At 42.3% G+C, this 20071-nt stretch overlaps 1 protein-coding gene across 11 annotated transcripts in view; it reads left to right on the top strand.

Annotated features, from left to right (window-relative positions):
• The window catches only part of RBMS3 (RNA binding motif single stranded interacting protein 3), a 1095516-nt gene that overhangs the window by 677713 nt on the left and 397732 nt on the right, over nt 1–20071 (top strand). For all 11 annotated transcript variants that reach the window (XR_009462585.1, XM_059728828.1, XM_059728829.1 and 8 more), the window contains one exon: nt 8434–8525. Coding sequence is in view for 10 of the 11 variants with exons in the window: in XM_059728828.1 (XP_059584811.1) it covers nt 8434–8525 (92 nt within the window). In the remaining variant the exon portion in view is untranslated. The remainder of the gene's footprint in view (nt 1–8433; nt 8526–20071) is intronic.

Here is a 20071-nt window from a genome sequence, read left to right as displayed (position 1 = left end):
AAAGAAAAATCAAGGCAGAATCATAATCAAAGTGACAGTTTTGTGTTATATTTCCATATCAAGCTGTAGCAAACAAAAAAAAATCAGCTATATATTGCATACTTAACAATGCAGGTGTGTCTCTTGGGAGTCATCTTTAATGAAGGGACTATGTTTAGTCCTTATTTGCTTTCTTCCATTTAAGATTCTCCATTTCCAATTATTTCTTCTGACTATATATTAGCTGCTTTAATTAAAATGTGCTGAGTCATCACTTCCTAGTAACCAAGAATTTTTAAAAAATCAAAGGCTTTTTAATAATTTAGAGTAGTTTTACCATTTCCGTACTTGTTTATCCAGAGCCATAGGAGTACTATGGTCTTGTGTGAGGAATGGAATAAATCTGCTTTTAGTAATTTTGTGTTCAAGGGCAGTTCAACCTCTCTGCTTGCTAACTCTAATTTTCCAAGGGTTATAAGACTTTAATTTGATTCTTTATCGAGTGTGCATAAAACAATCACTGAAATTTGCATAGTAAATTATTGGATAATCACTTTTTATGTAGACTACCTGCTTGTCAAAATTAACATTTTCAGAGACTCTAGCTAAATGCTGAGCAAAAACAAATTTCACAACTAAAATTGGCTTAGGCCAGTTTAATGAATGAAAGTGGTTGCATGTATATGTGGAAGGAGAAATGGGCTTTTCTGTCTATTATCTATTTATGTACATATGCCTAGCTATTTGTGCGTGCCTGCGTATTAAAGCATGTGCATGCATGTCTGTGTATTTGCAGACAGATGTATATATACATGCATATAAAGGAGATATCCATGTAGTAAATTCAGATCAATGTCATAAATACACTTTATTACATTGTTCCCCAGGTCATTACACAGCTTTGACTACTACTTCTTCCCTCGTTCCTTCCTTTTTTGCACACACCTTTTCACTTTCAAAACTAAAAAAAATAAGATGTCAGAGTGATGCCTTTTTTCTTTCTTCCCAGTGCAGTTTCACCTCAAATCCACATCTACTGAAAGCTCAACAGGGGCATGATATTTAGTATTTGTTCAGTTGAGATGTAATATTTTACAATTCTAATGGGCCAGAAACAGAAGCTTGGGTGCATTATAATGCTGGTAAGGCAAGATTTAGAACCTGTTAATGAGAACCTCTGCATGAAAGGCCCCATGATACCAAAATTGAAGCTCATGGATGTTTTAGATATAGGAGAATGGTCATAGTAAAAGAAAAAGAAGAAGAATAAACTGAAAGAATATAGTTTATCTTTACTGAAAAGAAAGAAAGAAGAAAAAAAACAACCCAGAAATTACATGCACACAGAAAGCCTATTTAAAAAATATTGAGAATAAAAAGTCAAGCATTCTGTAGTTAGGAAATGCTAGATTAATAGTACTGCTCTTCCTTTCTGCACAAATTTACGAGGGTACAGTTTTTAAGTATTTGATATAATATTGTTGTCTCCAGGACCATTACTTTATCACTTCATAGGATAGATGTAGAAGAGGACAAAATGAAAGTTACACGAGCAGCTGTTATTTTGGCATTGACTAACTTTCTAGTGCCATTTCTAGAGAAATATTTGGGCATTTTTATTGTGCACTAAGACAAGGGGGCGGGGTGTTTTAATTAGCGAGCTGTGCTAATTAAAAGTGCCCAAAGATCATGTGTTTCAGCATCCCCACCACCATTTTCATATTTTCTTTTTATGTAGGGTTTGCATGCTTTTGTAGGCATGGATAGGCACGTCCAGATGAGTGTGCATGTGCCTTTTGCTGCACTACAGACCAATCTGTGGCACCACAAACTGCACGTGCTGCACATGCAGGTACTCACCTCACTGCTAATTTGCAGTGCAGTGAGGTTTTTTGCACCTGGAAAATCCCAGTGTCAAAAAAACCCATGGCAGAAAAAAGCAGGGCAGTACATGTGACAGCCATGTGCACAGCCTGCACACCTGGATTGACACTGCTGGAGCCCTGGGAAGCCCCCAGTACCTCAGGTAAGCCTTCTGGGGCCATCCCCAGTGCTGGCCCCAGCCTTCCCCGCCCCACCCGGGCAACTTGCCATGTACCAGAGCACACATGCATGGGTGTTCCCCGGGTCAAGTAGCAGCAGCACAACTATGTGCTGCTGCTGTTTGTCCCCAAGGAAATGGACTTGCACACTCATCTGGATGTGGCTAATGTGTGCATGAGTGTGTACCTGCCACTCTGTGTGTAATAATGTTAGGGAAACATTCAGGCAACTATTGAAATACTGCCTGAACTGGTGTCTCTAGGAATTGGGCTCTTCAATGGGGCCAGGTTACAACACCTGAATTTAATTCATTAGTGTATTTAGATACACATGTTAAAATAAAAAAAATCTCATACAGATACCCAGATTCTCCTCAATGCAGCAGGCTGCAGATTTGACTGTCTGCTTTTGGAAAAATATGAATATTTTAAATGTCAGTAAGGAATTAGTCCTCCCGAATCAGTGTCTTTTGGGGAGCTCTAGCAGAGGGGGGGAATCTGTTTCCCTGAGAGAGAATCTGGCCTGATGCTTCTTCTGTGACAGTGTCACTCTGTAAGTGTTTCCAGACCAAATGCATCCCTTATCCTATAGGTATATGTGTGTGCGTGGGCATATAGTTCAGAATATTGGCTAAATGCTACAAATTATTTCAGTGATTTAAAACAGCATTTAATTGCCAATAAAATCAGCCCATGGAGAAAGTCTTTCAGAGTACATGAAAAAGTATCATGTAGAAATGTGCTGTGGTACTAATTTTGGTTTCTGACCTTAAAGGTCGGTGAGCCACCTCCACTGCCACTAGGCTCTTAGAACTATTAGTAACACTGTTCTTAGCATTGGCAAAACTACTACCAGAACAGAGAAATCCTACAGTTTTAAAGAAGAAAGTTTTACAAGAAAATCTAGTCTCACATCATAGTATGTTTAACATTCCCAGGAGACTGCATGGCAATTATATATATGCACCAGTGGGAAAATACTTCTGTTTTGTGTCTGCACTTTTGCCCTTGAAAATGATTATAGGAGCAGCTAATGCTGGGTACTCTTTTATTTCATTTAGAATGATCTTAAATACCTGATTTGTGGGTGCTATCCACAGTTTGATGTCTAAGATCTCTAAATATATCTGCAATTATTGAAACCCACAAAACTTGCAGGCACAAAAGTGTGGCCATGAAATTAGAGACTCTTTCCTAAAATCGGTACCTAAATATTAATGATATACTATCTGAGGAGTTTGTTTTTAAAGACGGTTTTGGAAAAAGCAATTGAAAATCTCCAGGCATCCCATCTGTGTTTAAAGCAACAATAATAACAAAACTTTAAATTAGCATAGGAGATTTAAGACATTGCAGGAAAACATTGATTAAATCTGCCAATGAAATGAATGTGTTTGGCGAGTGACCTAATTAGTGTATACTTGGTTCTTTTTCACTGCACTGCTTACTGCTAATTGCTGTTCTGCTGGTCTTCTCCTGACAAGTAAGAAAAAACAAGGATGAGGGATTTGTTGAGAAAATAGTGACATTCAGTTTTAATTCATTTGAACCTGCTGCCAAGCTTAATTATGGAACTGAGAAGCTGAGATGAGGAGGCCCCCAGCCGTTTAGGTTATCGGAGACTTAGAAGTTCAGGGTCTGCCTGTGTGTTCAGGTAGCCCTTATTACAACAACCCATAAACTTATGCTTGATGATGCTTAGCTATTTTCTTTCCCTCCACAGGTACGGAATCACAATTTTGATTCCTTAAACCTAATTATTTAGCTTTAATGGCATCAGGCCAAAACAAAATTACATTGTAATTTTATTTCTTAGAGGAAAGGTTTGGTAGTTGGTATGGACAACCTTGTCTTATTTCTTCTGATTACATTTATAAGCTGGTAGTATGAATCATTCTATAAATCCAAGGAAACCAGCATATTAGTTCTAACACTGGACAGCTTAAATCACCTTGCTCTCACTCCAACAGAGTCAAACTATTTAAGCCAGGGGTCAGTTTGGTCCTGAGTTTTAATGAGGATATTAAGAGGTTGGGGCTTTTAAACTTAGAGTAATTTAAAGAATAAAAATTAAATAAAATGCTTTTAAAATTAGTGAAAATAGTTTTGCGCAGATTTTTTAATTACTATTGTTATTTGCTATATACTTAAAGCAGCACCTCAGAATCCCAATTACGGAACAGAGCCCATGTTGCTAAGAGATTTACAAACATGTAGAAAAAAAAATCCATAGACCAGACAATTTACAATCTAAGTTTATAATGTGGTTCAGAAAGATAGGGAGTGGAATGTGAGGGTAGGAGAGGTATGTGGTATTCTTTTTTGTTTTCTTTAATGTTGCACATGAATGTCTACTTTTTTTTATAAATACCCAAATTCAACAGCATTTTGTTAGTGCATGAGACCAGAGAATGAAACTGTGATTATAAACAAAAGTGAAATAGACCAACGTAAGTCACCATCATAGATTTAAAGCAACTAAACAGCCAACATAAATTATGGAAAGGGAATTAACGTGTCTGCCTCACAACTCTATAGCCTTGCAGAGTTCTTTTAAGGATACTTGAATGCTAAAGCAGCCTGGGAACTTGGCTTCCCTTACTGTAGATTGATGTGCTTTGGATTGGTTTTCAGCCTTGGAGTGATTTTCTCCTGATGTTCTGTGTGTGGTTTGGGGATATGATGGGTGGGGGGGAGGATAAGAAAGGTACTTGGAATGAGAATTAACTGGAAGGACGGAATAAGAGCAACTTTGCAGCTATGCTAACAGAATTAACGAAATAATATGCAGTGAACAACTGGCTATGACCAGTATAAAGTTTTCACTTTGAATCTTTCACTAACTTTAATGGGAAGAGAGAAACCTTTAACAATTCACATGTATCCTTCTGGCAATTAGAAAAAAAAATATATAGAAGTGATTAAAAATTAAATCTTATGGGGTGACTTAAATCTTGATTGATTGATTACATTACATAAACCTGCTAGCTAACGTAAGATCCCTAAAAGCATCCCAAACTTATACATGTTAGTGCAGATTTCCTGGAGAACTAAATTGGTTACACATGCTAATTTCTGCCTAATATTATTCTATAGGTAATTTCATTAAAAAATTACGTGCCTTTTTTCCAAAGCAAATATATGCATCCTGCAGTATAAGCCTATTGTGAATCTCCGCATGCACCTACTTGTACCATTTCAATATTTTTCCAGTGTCAACCTTTAAGACACAGTTTAGCAATTCTCCCCTGCACAAGGACAGGAACATTGTGAAAAATAAAGTGAAATACAGTCTCATGGCAGTAACAACTCCTCTTCCCAAAATGGGTTGGCTCCGATGTTCGTTCAAGGATAACGTTCTAATCAGACTCTCTAAGCTTTAATGGTGGTATCTGACTTTCTGGTGGGCTTCCGGTATCCCAGCTGGCAGCTCTCGCTTTTTCAATACAGCTTTTTCATCTGTATTGTCAGTCTGAAGTTTCATCAGATCTTATTTCCTCCTTGCCAAGGCCGAATCTCTTTTTCCTCTCCCTTGACTCTGAGTTTAGGCTTTTGTATCATCCAGAGAACAAAGTCTTTGTGCAGTTCCAAGAAAGACCCAAGTTTTCTTAGTGTGTTAGTAATACAAACTTCACAGCTGCTCCATGGAGCATTTTTTGAGAACATTGCAAAGCACACTGGCCTGTGTAACAAGTTCATTTCCAAATGCCGAGCGAGAGAGAGGAGGAGGAATCAGATGGGAAAATAGTAAATCGTTAATTAAAAACAAAAACCAAACTGATAATTGAATTCCATTGTACTTTTTCATTGTGGTGCTTGTGGGGCACACAGTCACAATGCACAATTGCTCAGTGGCTTCCCTTAATGTATATTATTGTTCTAAGTAAATATAGGACAAAAAAAAAGGAGGAAATGGAACAGGGAGGTTCAGGCCTTACGTATATTATCAGAACAATGCCTGAAAGTTCTTCTTTGGTTTAGGGGCATTTTCTTTCAATAACTATCTTGGTTGGTTTGTTTGTTTGTTTGTTTGTTTATTAAGCTTAAAACTTGGCAAATAATTCCTTAACCAGGGAAAAAAGATAAGGTCATGAGCATAAAATTCCTATTACATTGGACTACCAATTGTGTACACGGAAGTCTAAATACCAAATAAATTGTAAGCTTTGGGGTCAGGTGTTCTCATCCTTTTTTGGGTGGGAGGGGAGGGAATAGAGGTGGAGGGGAGAGTCGCACATTAGGTAAAAATGCTAATAAAAATGAACATGGCAGGAAAGCAGCATATTTGTGGCTGCCCTACTGTATTATGTTAAATAGAACTGTTTAATAGATATGTCTGCAAAGAAGCTGTTAGGCTATAAACATACTGGTTCTAAAACTGTATTTACTCTAACATCTCTGAATATAAGATTATCCCTCCCAATAATAAAATTCTATATATGGAAAATGTATAAACTTGTTAAAATTTGCTAGAATCTAAGTATTAGAGGGTTGTCTTGAATTCCACCCCTGCCCCACCCCTGTTACAGCAGGGAACGTAGTGGCTGGGAGTGGGGCAGGTCACCCCCTTGCCCTCTACCCCATCCACTAATTTCACCTACAGCCTTCCTGCAACCTGACTCCCCCACTCCCAGCTCCCAATAGCCTCTTGCCCCTCCTCTTCCTCCCCTCAGTCTCTGCCTCTTCCCCTCCTGTTCTCTCCAGTCTCTGCCCCTTTCAGCCTCCAACTTTCCAGTCTCAGCCTCTCTCTCCCTTACTGTCAGACACTGCTCAGACTGCTTTATCCCAGAATACAGAATGTGAAAACTTATCCTTTGGCAGGCCACACAGCAGTGCCCTGATTAGTTGGGCAGGGGAAGGGGCTTCTGGGTGTTTGGTGCCTGGGGGAGACCCCAGTGCAAACCCAACTAGAGGTGAGCTGTGCCTGAGAGTTGAGGAGGGGTGGGGGGCAGCGGGCAGGCTGTGGGTCTGACTCTGACCCCAACCCATGCTTAGGGTTTGAGTCAGAACTGCAGCAGCTGTATGCTTCCCCCTCTATTTCATATGTGAAAATAAGACAAGGGGCTTTTTTCCTTATGCTGATGGTAGGGGTAACCTCATTTCATATTCAATTAAATACAGTATTATTGAAGCTTACAGACAACCCAGTGTCAGCCTTATGGGCTCCAGGGAAGATAACAAGAGAGTGAGCAGTGGTTGTAGCCTCTTTGCATAAGGCATGCCCCTGGGGTAATTCTTAGGAAGATGTAGACAGAGCTTTCTGAAGAGCCTAAGGAGTTAGGTGTCCAGGCCCCATTCTGAAAGGCACTTCGGCACCTTGAGATGTTAAGAGGTGTCTGAAGGGATTTTCTGAAGTTCCTGTCTCTATTGAAAATTGGGAAGTAGATACCGAAACCCTTTTTTGAAAATCAAGTATTTAAGTATTTAGGGTTCTTTTGAAAATCGAATTATTGCTTCCAGGTATATTTTAGGTCTGAAACTGAAGATTCAGAGCAAGCTTTCTATAGCACTCCCTAGGAGAGGACTGGGCACTTCCCCAACATACAGGAAAAAAGGACCAGAAGGAACGGACACAGTTTAATTACAACTTTATGAACCTGACTTTTCTGGAAATAGCTAGTGATAACCCATATGGTACAAGTCATGAGTCCAGCCTTAATTGCTTCCACCTGGAAGAGGGCTGCTGTTAGCTCCCTTGCCTTTCAGAGTTAAGGGAATGGTCATTATCTCTTGCTGCACAAAACAGTATTACCATAGCTTTCCTAGGGGAAGACTTTCCTTAATCCATTCCTAGTTCTGGTTTATTGGGAAATGAGCACATGTGCTAGACACCAGACCCCTGGCAGCTGCAACCTTTCCTTCTGAGTTCACCTTCTGACTTGCTGTAGGGAAGGTGAAAAACCTATTTTACATGAACAAATCAAGCAGAGAGAGACAAATTCCTTCCTAACTGCCCCCCTTCCCCAACCAAAAACCCATGGTTCTGTCCTAATCCCAGGATTGGGAGGTGGGAAAATAATCTAGGTGAGAGCAGGACACAGACTGGAAGGACAGAGTTCATATTCTTTTCCTAGAGATGGCAAAATGAGGTCAATTGCTTGATGAAGCCCCTTTAGCACAGGTGTTGCTTTTCCTTCCCAATTCCCAAGGGAGGGAAAAATCGTAAAGAAGGTACTACCTTCTTTTTCTGCAGATTAAAAAAAGCCTTCTTCACAGTACTTTGAGGCTGAAGGGATAGCATTTCTTTAAATACCATTGATTTAAAGGAAGCAAAGATGAAAGGAATACAGATGTGGTGTCTGTTGGTGGCAGGAGTGCAATCAGTTAGAGGAATCTGGGAGAGTTTGATAGAGTGGGAGGTTGTTTATAGATATTAATGAAGTCTTCTGTGTGTGTGTGTGTTTTCTTTTAGGTTATGGTTTTGTAGATTTTGACAGTCCAGCAGCAGCACAGAAAGCAGTAGCATCTCTCAAGGCAAATGGTGTGCAGGCCCAGATGGCAAAGGTAAGAGCAATGAATGCCATTTATTTCTCTCTTCCAACATTCCTTCCTCATGTTTTTATGGTATTATTTGAACTGTGTAATAAAAATGTCAAAGGTCGGTCTCTTCTTTTTTTTTTCTTTTAATGTTCCCTTAGCTAATACATATCTCACTTGTTTACTCTGATGATTATTTGTCTGTTGGCTCATCAGTGTTTTAGAAAATTGCTATTTGAGGGCTCTGGTATGATTTTTTCTATCGTTTGTTGCGTTCCCTTCCTCTGACTTTGAACACTTTACAGGAAGGCTACTTAAGTTTTTTACAGTCAGAAAGAAATCTTCTTCTTTGGTGTACTGTCAGAGTAACTTTCTATGCCTTTGAATATTCGTCATGATTTAGTTTACTTGTAGGTTTGTTTGAAGAAGTGAATTGTTTGAAGCAAAGTTTGTTGCTTCTGCATCTTTATTTTAAAGATAGAAATGGAATTTGCATTTTGCCTAAAAGGATATATTAGCAAGTAGTATATCTGAAGAATTTTGGATGTGGTCTTGAGAGGCTCTCAGTAACTCATAGGAAGTTACCTGCTTTAAGTAGTAGCCCAAAAGGACTGTGAGGTTGGATCAAATACTGCATTTAGTGATTTAGTGGTAACCTGGAGAGGGGGTTTTCCACAGCTGTTAGAGTAAGAGATTAGTCTGTTTTCCAATGTTACTTATTCTGTATGAATAAGAATGTATTTCTGTTTTCTGAGAATTTGTACTAGATATGCCAGTAAATGTCCAAGCTTTGTACTGCCCCCAGAGTGCCCTTGTACCCCCATTTCTACTCACCATTACTTCCACTTCTATCCTACTCCTGCTTACTAGTGACAGCTACTATGTAGGGCTCCTGGCATCCTAAATACTACCAATATAACCCAAAACAAAAACAGCAAGCATAAAATATATCTCTAAAAAATATGTGAATTTTAAATATTTCTCTTTAAAGAATTCTAATGCCTTAAAACCTTAAACTAAACTAAAAAAAAATCTTCGTGGACATATGAGGATTGTATGCATACTACTAAATGCCTTAGAGTGCTGTTAGGTTCTTTGTCATCCTTAGTATGTTGTGTTTTGCAATGCGAGTTATGCTGTTATATTGGCTCTTGGTTTTTATTGATGTGGCAATAAAAATATTTGCTTCAAATAGGGAGAAAAATGGAATGCTAAAGAAGTTGAATACCTACTAAGAATCATTTTATTTCCCTGATATATTGACCCCTTTTTAATATAGTAACTCTGAGATATTTGTCAAACTCTGAAAAAAAACAGGAGGTATGCTCTCTGCTAAAGGTTGATCCTGAATAGCTGTTTCTGGGGGGATAAGCTGTAATTAATGCATACCTGGTATCTTGTGGAAGTAGCAATCAACTTGCTTAATGAGGAAGGAAAGCAGAACTTTACTGCTGAAAATAGAAAAGGTAAGGTGTCCTTAAAATGCAGACTATCAGTTCAGTATTATACAACCCTAAATTCCTTTGGAGAACTGTGCAAAGCCAAGGGATTTGGGGTTGGAGGGGCTCTGCTAAAGGCTAGATTGGTGTTCTGGGAGATCTGTGGCTGGTGTGGAATTTCCCCTTTCCTAACTTTTGAGGAGGCTACTGCATGCATTTATTGTTTTTATTAGGCTAATTTATATGTTTAATATTTAGCTAAGTTGCTTAGAGTCTTCAATAAGTCATTTTCAGCGATATGTAGAATTCAAAATAAATACATGCCTGGATCTTTCTATCACTGGAAAAATCAGCATCTTTAGAAAAATGAGATTCAAAGGAAAGTAAGCTGACTTCATGCAAAGTGGTGCATTATATTACTGAGAAATTGGGAGCCTGGGAAAGCAACCACGTTAGCGCTTGCAGATGTTGAAGCCAAGTTGCATAACAGATTGAAAGACAACACTATCTGCCAGTCTCTGTATTAACATTTAAGGATCAGAAGACATTTGAACAAAGATTCAGGAGAAGAATTTAACATCCAACAGTGGAAGCAGCAACCAAGGAAACCTGGCTTTGACTTCCATTGAAGAGTGGGCATTGAACCTTTAAATTATATCAGAAGGAAAAGCATAATGCCAAAAAACTAATAAAAACCATTTGTGTGCCGTAATTATTTCTTCACTCACTTTCAAAAAATGAAATACAGTATCACATTAGGATAAACCTTGCTCCCACTTAAGTCCCACCCACTCTCTATTTTGAAGGAGTAAGTAGGAATTTCAGTAAGTGAGTTTATTCTTACCAAGAGTAAAATCTTACTCAGAAAGAGAAGCTCACATTCTCTCCTGTAGTCTTAATATTGTATGGAAATCCAGCAAATTTTATTTGGAGGAGAAAAAGCAGTTTTTGTGGGATTGGACCACCCATATTGTCTGATAGAAATATCTTTTGAATAGCTAAATCAAATAGTATAACTTTCTGACTAATTGACACTTAAACAGAGCCACCTCCTTCATGTTATAACATTAAGTCACCTCTTTGGCTGATTTTGTTTAAAGTGCTACTGCTGAAAAGTGTCTGACACAAACGGATCAAATGTTAATAGATCAGTGTTCTGTTGCTAACAGAAAACTTGTTCTGAAAAGCTGACACAGAAAAGAACCATTTCTACATTTTTTTAAAACTGAAGATATGAGAGAGAAGAAGGAAGATCCAAGGAATTACAGGCCAGTAAGTCTCATCTCAAAACCTGCAAAAATCATGGAGCAGGTCCTCAAGAAATATATTTCAAAGCACCTAGAGGAGAAGAAGCTGATCAATAACAGCCAGCATAGATTTACCCAGAGCAAGTCATGCCTGACCACCTATTTCCTACTATGATAAGGTGACCAGTTCTGTAGATGGGGGAAGAGCAGTGGATGTGATATACCTTGACTTTTTAGCAAGGCTTTTGACAGTATCTCCCATGACATTCTGCAATGTGGATGCAGAACTGGTTGGAGCACTGAACATTGTGCTCAATGTGTGGTCATCGGTGACTCAATGTCTAGTTGGGAAAAGGTATCAAGAGGAGCTCTCCAGGGGGTCTGTCCTGGGTCTGCTATTGTTTTAACATCTTCATTCATGATTTGGATGGGCTTGAGTCTATGCCTAGCAAATTTATAGATTAAAACAAGTTGGCTGGGTTGCAGACACTCTGGAGGTTAGGGCTAGGATAAACTGGACAAATGGTTTGGAATCAAGCAGATAAAATTCAACACAAGTGCAAAGTCTTGCACTTGGTATGGAATAATTATGTGCACAAATACAGACTGGGAATAAGTGACTAGGCTGTGGTACTGTAGAGAAGGACTGATCTGTTCTTGTTAGCAAACACCCCCCCGCTCCCCCCCCCCAAAAAAAAACAAAAACAAAAAAACCCCAAACATTATACTATAGATTAACAGGGGTCACTTGCAAATCAAGGTAAGTGTTTCTTCCACTCTGTTCAGAACTGGTGAGGTCTCACCAGAGTGCCTTGTCTAGTTTTGGGCCCCATTCTTTGCAGAGGATGTGGACATGTTAGAATTCTAGCACAGAGTCACACAAATTATTAGAGGTCTGGAAAGCATGACTTATGAGGAAAGGATAAAAGAATGATGACTATTCAGTCTGAACAAGAGAGAAAGCTGTGGGAGGATTTGATAACTGTCTTCAAATACCTGAAGGGTGATTACAGAGAGGAAGGCGTTCGACTTTGTCTGGGTATAAGGAACAAAGCTAGGAGCAGTGGCCTCAAACTTCAGTATATGAAATTCAGGTTGGAAATTAGAACTTTCTAACTGTGTGGGTGGTCAAGTATTGAAACGTGCTACCTAGAAAAGTTGTAAAATCTCCATCCTTGGAAATTTTCAAGGGTGGGTTAACCAGACACATGGCTAGGATGTTTTAGTCAGGGATGATCCTGCCTTGTGTAAAGGGCTGGACTAGATAGGTTTGAGGTCCCTTCCAGCCCTACTTTCCATTGATCCTACCAATATTGTTAACTCTGTTTTTATTTCTCATTTTTGTTCTCTCTCGGTGAAATTTATCTTGGTGCAGAGGGGTGATTCGGAATTTCTCTTTGCTATACAAAGGATTACAATAAAGGAGGTACTGATGTGCAGGAGCACATCACACTTACAAGGGGCAAGGCCAGGCTGATAAGGGTAGGAACTTTCAATACCCTGTGCTCTTCATGCTTTTCCAGGGGAAAACCATATTCCTCATATTAACATTTTTCGAACTCTTTGCTGTGGTTGCTGTGTTGTTTTGCCTGATACCCCAATGTTGTGTAGAGTGATATTGCTCTGAAATTATTTTAATTTTTTTTTCAGATGTGATCCATTTTTACTTATTGGGGCAGATTACAACACATACCATTGGGTGACTCAGGGTATTGTCTATTTATTAATAAATATATTACTGAATCATGGAATACCTAGGCATCCCACTGGCAGACCAGAGACCTTACTGTGCCAGGGGACTACAGAATACAGTATAGGAAAAATGGTCTCTGTTCAAAAGCTTACACATGTGCTTTTTTGCATGCATTTTCTATGGAAATGTTTTACAAACAAAACGGCCCTGACAATAAGCATATTTTTGCTGATACACAAGAGGCTGTGTTAAAAAGTACATGGAAATCTTATTGTCATCCTAATAATGTCTCCAGTCAGATTTAGTTTTTGGCATTGGGAATACCCCTCTCCCTAATTACATGTAAATAATTGGATTCATTTAGTTTGGTGCATACATTTAAGAGATTATGTCTCTGATCCTACAGCGGATGGCATTGAAGAAAGCTGCTGTGTTTAGAGAACAGAGCTCTATTGAGGTCATTGGTGTTCTATGTGGGTGTAGCATTTCCTCTGCCTTCTTCAAATGCAGGATCAGGTCTGATAGAAGAATAAATAACAGATGTGTGCTGTGCTTAGATATGGGAGTGGTAGGTTCCAAAATATATAAAACTTGATGTGACGAGTTTCTAGAACATTTAAAATACCTGATTTGCCAAGGAAACACTTTTTGCTTATAACCACTGTGCCTAACACATTTATGCAGACCCTGGCATTTAAGTGAGAATAATCCTCTTCTTTACTTTCCTCTTTATATTTACAAAAAACACTCATAAGATAATTTTATAGAATTCCTGTCTCCTTTGCAGGTTACAGGAAGTCTTACTCATTTGGATGCAGATCACCTCATTAACCAATGAGTCTCTTCACTATCTTTGGGAACTCTTTATAATGGAAGGAATGAGATGTGAAATGTCTTTATATTTCTATTTCCCCAAATATTTAGTTCTCTGTATTTTACCATCTAAAAATTTAATGTCAGGATTATCACTTTTTTTTTCCTTTACCTGTAGCATGGTAAAAGCACTTAACATCTTATCTTATATTCTGAATCTAAAAACTAGTTGCTTAATTTTATTTATGATTTAAGTTTCTGAAATTTTCTGGTAAACAAAAGTGTGGACATTGGTCCTTTTCATATTTGGAAAATATTTGTGAATACATTCTATGTTGACTCTGCCAATTTTGTTTCCTTTCTGATATGCAAGCAGGATGCTAAAACTTAAATTTCTGCATTGGAATTGTCAGGCTTATTAACTTTGATACCATTCTTTAATTATCTGAAATTTTTCCTCAAGCAAACAAATATTTGCGTTGAGTCCTGGAAAATGATTTTCATCACTTATAGCTAGCGCACTAACCAGTGATTCCCTGAAACTTTACTGTGTTCATCAACTTGGAAAAACTGGGAACTCTGTTGTAATGAAGCTGGCTATATTCCACAGCATTTAATGAAGAACTCCATCCATTAAGGGGCTGTTTCTTCATCAGTTGGCAAGGAAGTTTCGCACTCTCTGGGACATGTGTGTGAAATACTCTGCAGTAAACAGTTTTAGTTCATTCGCAAAATGTTAACTATCCTACCTAACTGTTATGGGCTATCTGTGTCCAGGACTGAACTGAATCAATAACAAGTACTAATTAAATTACCATAAAATATTAGAGCTTCTTACAGGAAGAGGTATTTTCATTTAGATTTATAAATTCAAGGTCTTATTCTGTTTCCTGTTTGTTTCTTCCATGTTTTTACCTCAGCACAGGGTTCTGTAGTATCAGCTGCCAGGAACACTCAAGACTGTCTTACAATTTAAGTGAATCCACTTTGACAAAGGGAGACCGTTTTTATCTTTCCATCCATTTACCTGTGGTGTGGCTTGGCATTTAAGCTGACCTTTTCTAGGGTAATGGGGAATCATAGCATCAGTGTTTCCACAACAGGTACCAGAATTGTTCCTGAAGAGCTGCTTTTATTTTCTTTCCTTTAATTCATTAAAGAATGTCAGTTGAGGAAGAAAAAGAGACATTTTGGAAAAGTTAAATATATCAACTCTTTATCGTAAGAGGTGTTGGAGAGATACTATACCTGCCAATTCTAATATTTAATTGAGATGAAATATTGTCCATGATCACTGTTGCCAACTTCCTTTTTTTTTTTTTTACTGATAATCTGCCAACTTTTTACTGACACCCAAAATTTTTTAATGACACATGTTTTACCTAATGTAAATATAACTCTTCTTCCAGTCCCTGGACACAGTGACAAGGACAGGGTACAAATTGTAGAGGTTTAGCATCAACCATAGTAAAATAAGTCTGGCTGTCAGTAAAATGTCTGCAGACTGTTAATAAAAAATTTCCTTGGGTTGGCAACCCTGTTTGACTTCAGCAATGGATTTATACCATGTTGTCCCCACCCCAGGGGTCTGTTACTCACCTCCACACCCTCAACTACACCCTTCAACATGCTGCTTGCCCAGTCCATCCACAGGACTTGCTGTCTCTGTCCTGGAACAGCCCCCTCCCCCCACCCAGCCCTGCAGTTCCATCCTGGCTCTGTCCCCTCCCTCTTGCCTGCCCTAGGGGCCACCTGTATACCTTCAGTCCATAAGCACTGAGAGCTACAGGCAGATGATGACCAGGACATGCAGCAGCAGCACTTGCTAGGATAGGAGGGGAAAAGGAACTACAGAAGCTACAGAGAGCCAGAAAACCCTGACACACAGTTGGCTTCAGGGTTTCAAGCAGCGGTCCTTTTTAGACACCAGGGCTAGGGACAGACGTTCAAAAAATCCGAGCTTGAATTGATTCTGTCTTTGCAGGTTAGTTTAACTTGCAGAGAGTGAACCGGTTTAGAAGTGGATAGATGTTCAACACATGCCTGCAGTGGCTCAAGCCAGAAACCTGGGGGTGCTAGAGCAACCCTCCCTTCCTTCCACAGGGAAGCTGAGCTGGGGAGGGGGCCATGGCCAGGCCCCAGTGGCTTCTTGAAAGCCGAGAGCAATCCAGGCACACAGGGCTGCCTGGCCCCAGAGGGGAACTGTTCTCCCTCCTCCTCCTCCCCCCATGAGGGGCAATGGGAGCACAGAGTTCAGCTGAGCAGGTGGGGGGTGTGCACACTCCCCCATGGCTGCAGCCCTGCTGCCTGACAGCAGCAGCAGTCAGGATAGTCAGGGCACTTGTGCCCAGCACATGCGTGGCTCTAGCCAGCACTGCGCTGGGGGAGAGAGCAGAGCCTGCCTTATCCCCCACTGGGGCTCTAAGCCTGAGCTTGTCTCTCCAGTGCTGGAGCCAGGTGTGTTTCCCACTGTGTATTCCCACACTTGCACTGTGCTGGGACTGGAGGGAGTCATGCCCCTGCTTCCCTGCAGAGTCCAGCACAGGGCTTCTGTGTCAGAGAGCAAGCTGCAGGCATGGCACAGAGCTGTGGGGATAGAAGTGGCTGGGCTTGCTGCATGGGGCTGCACTCCTCACCCTCAGTACAGCGCTGACTGCTTCTATCGCTGCAGCCATGGGGAGAGTTCCCTACACACCCCACTCCCACCCTGCCCAGCTGAACTCCACACTGGGGGCTGCAGCCATGGCAGGAGCGTGTGCAACTATGGGGGGAGTCCCCTACACCCCCCACCCTGCCCAGGTGAGCTCCACATTCCCGCTGCCCCTCTGGGACAAGGAGGAGGGGGAAGAGTTCCTCCAAGCATGGAACACATCCTCCACCTGCCTGGGGCCGGGTAGCATTGCATGGAGCAACCCCACCTCCCAGCCCCGTAGCAGTGGGGAGGGGGGAAGCAGAGGACGAGGAAGAATCCCCATTCTGCACCTCAGAGTCCCCCTCCCCACCCTGGGAAGAGGAGGAGGAGGAAGAGTCCCCCACCAGCATGGAACAGAGCCCCACTCCCAACCCTGCAGGACAACCTACCCAGCATGGCCCCATTGAGATGAAGGGGGCAGGGGGAAGGATTAATTCCTCCCTTCCCTATAGCTGGGGTCTGATGCATCCCTCTTTCCTCTGCTCATGGACAGACAGGCTGACCCCAGCTGCAGTGGGAGAAGAGGGGAAGGAGGGAAGAATTAACTTCCTCTCTGCCCACTTTGCCTTAATGGAGCCATGCCAGCCAGCGTGGCTGCTAGGGCTGGTCCTTGGTCGGCTACAAAGCAAGGGGGTGGGGTCAGCCCTGATGTGAAGCAGAGAGCCGTGCCCAGCCCAGAGAGCATGCCGGGATGCTGGGGGGTCTCTGGTTTATTTTAAACCAGCAAGGCGTCTGGGACAGACATTGCATAAACCGGCTTGAGCCAAATCAGTTAAGTCTGATACTGCATTCAACCAAGTTTCTCTCCAGCCACTTTTGGCCATTTTGAAACTGGTGTATGTTCACTGAATGTCTGTTCTATTCCAGCTTTAAACCAGCTTCTGATCACTTAAACCAGTTTATGTGTAATGTCTGTCCCTAGCCCAGGTGGCACCGCGTTACTTCTGTACAGCATCAATATTTAAATGTAGCTTCATTCCAACACGGACCCTGAAATGAGCTGTGGGCTCCTTTGATTTTATGGATGAATCAGGGATTTTTTTCATGGACTTCGCAGAGGCATTTTTAATCTTTTTTTTTCTTTTTAACTGATTATCTGTGAATTTATGGACAGTTACCATGTCCAAGATACAGATGTCCAGGGAAGGAGATGTTGGAACAAATTGATAAAGTTCAGCAAGTCATCAAAGTCAGCTGATGGTCACTGTGCCCGCCTCTGTTCTATTAGACGCTCTCTTGCAGCCCTGGCCTGAACTAGTGATCTTTTTTGTCCAAGGCCTGGGGTGGGACCCCAAAGGCTACCCCAGCTGACGTTCGGGGTTCCTCTTTTTTCGCCTGCCATGACTTTGAATGTAACCTCAGTGGAGGGGTTCCCCCTTGAGGTAGCCTTCAGGGCCGTCGCACTGCGTGGCGTGCACTCACGGGGCTCTGACCTCCCCTACACCCCAGCTATTTGCCACCTTCAATCATGGATCTTCTGGCCCTCAAGCGCCCCTGGTTCTTCTCAGGCTCTACCCTGGTATCTCCTGGCTATCCGGCCATGAGCATCCAGTGGCCCGGGGTCTCAGTTAAAATGTATAGGCACCGAGGCCCTCTGCCCTAGCCTTGTCTATCCCTAGGCCCAGCTCCCTATCTTACCCACACTGTGATAGCTGTGCACTCCCACCACCATGATTGCTAGAGCAAAGTGGGAACCAGCGGGCCCGGAGTACCCCTGAACCTAATGGCTGGTCCCATTCGGGGCTCCTCCCTATGGTAGCTTTTCAGCTTCTTTCCCTATCAGCTGGCTAGCCAGTCAACTTCCCTGCCAACCTCTCTGCCAGTGCCCTCGCTGGCTTTCCCGACGACGTCGCTGCCAGTGCCTTCACCAGCTCTCCCTACGATGCCTCTGCCGGTGCCTTCTTCGGCTCTGCTGTCGGCTTCCCCGCTGGAGCCTTCACCGACTCTGCTGCCGGCTTTCCTGCTGGGGTCTTAGCCGGCTCTGCCGCCAGCTTGCCTGCTGGAGCCTTCGCCGGCTCTGCTGCCGGCTCCGGCACTGGTGCCGGTTCTGCTGCCAGCTTCCCTGTCAGTGCTGGCTCCGCCCCCACCTTCTCGGCCAGATGGACACTGTGGCTGCGTCCCTCGGGTCCTGGGCTTCCCTGCGGAGCTTCCATTTCCCCACTCTCCTCCTGCGCCCTCAGGGCAACCTTTTATCTCCGCCGGGCAGCGTCTCCCGCTGACGTCACCCGGCCCCAGCTGGATATGGGCGCAGCTGATGAACCGTGTGAGCAGTTTTGCCGCGCGTGTTTCCCCACTCCTTTCAGCCCCTGCAGAAGGTAAGTGGGGGCTTTCTTTCATTTTGGCCTGGGGTCTTCCTGCAACCCCAGCTGCCCTGGGACAGTCACTTATTAGGGCTGTGCGAAATTTTGCTAGGTGTTTCATTTTGAAGCTGTTTCAATGTGTTTCGAGCTCAGAACAGCCAAATTGAAATGAAACAAAAGGCTTCAAAACAGCTTCAAAACAAAACCTGGGCACTAAACGTTTTGAATTTTGAAGCCAGGCCTACTTGGCTTCAGTGGCAGCCTCTTCTCTTCTGGTGTACAGATTGGGGGGGCTTACACCCCAGGAGGGCTGCGGGGCTGTGCCGGACTCCTCCCAGGGGTGTGAGCCCCCAGATCTGTGCACCAGATGAAAGGAGGCTGCTGCTGCCACCTGGGACCACTGGAGAAGATCACTTCCTCTCATCCAGCATGCAGATCTGGAGACCTGGACCCCTGGGACAGCTGCGGGGCTGTACTGGATTGCTCCTAGGGATGCAAGCCCTGGATCTGTGCACTGGATGAGAGGAGGCTGCCTCTGCCATCTGGTACTGGCTCTGGGCATGGGCTGTGCCTAGATGGCAGCGGCAGCAGCAGCCTCCTCTCGTCCGGTGCACCGATCTGGGGGTTTGCAGCCCCAGGAGGGCTATTGGGCTGTGCCGGACTCCTCCCAGGGATGCGAACCCTGGATCTGTGCTCTGGATGAGAGGAGGCTGCCGCTGCCACCTGCCCCAGGTGAAATGATAGTGTTTAGCACAGCTCTATCACTTATGTGTTTTAAATGTAAATTTAAAAATATGATAGTTGAGTAGCCTTATTAAAAACAGCTACTGTACTGGACTGGAGTTAAGCAGGAGAATTTGACTATAGCAGGACCATCCCCAACTAGATCATCCCAGCCAAAGCTTTGTCTAGCCAGGGCTTGAAAACCTTCAAGGATGGAGCTTCCACTATCTCCCTGGGTAACCTGTTCCAGTATTTTACTACCCTCCTAGTGAGAAAATGCCTCCTAATATCTAACCTAAACTTCCCTGGCTAAAACTTGAGACCATTGCTTCTTGAGACCGTTGCCACCACTGAGAACCGTTTAGCTCTATCCTGTTTTGAACCCCCTTCAGGTAGTTGAAGGATGTTATTAAATCCCCTCTCAGTCTTCTCTTCTCTTCTTTAGACTAAATAAGCTCAGTTCTCTCAGCCTGTCCTCATGAGATCTAGCTTAACTTGACTTATATAACAAATACAAAGCATGGCAGGATGTTGGACTAGATGATGTCCTGAGGTCCTCTCCAACCTTAACTTTCTATGATTCTATAATCAAAGGCTTCTTAGTCTGTCACTTCTTATATCCCTGTCTGACATCTGTAATGTAAGGTAGTCAATATGAAATGAGTT

Source organism: Alligator mississippiensis, chromosome 5 (assembly GCF_030867095.1).
Source record: "Alligator mississippiensis isolate rAllMis1 chromosome 5, rAllMis1, whole genome shotgun sequence".
NCBI classification, from domain to species: Eukaryota; Metazoa; Chordata; order Crocodylia; family Alligatoridae; genus Alligator; species Alligator mississippiensis.
Note: the sequence above shows the minus strand (reverse complement) of the source record. Positions and strands in the feature narration are given on the sequence as shown.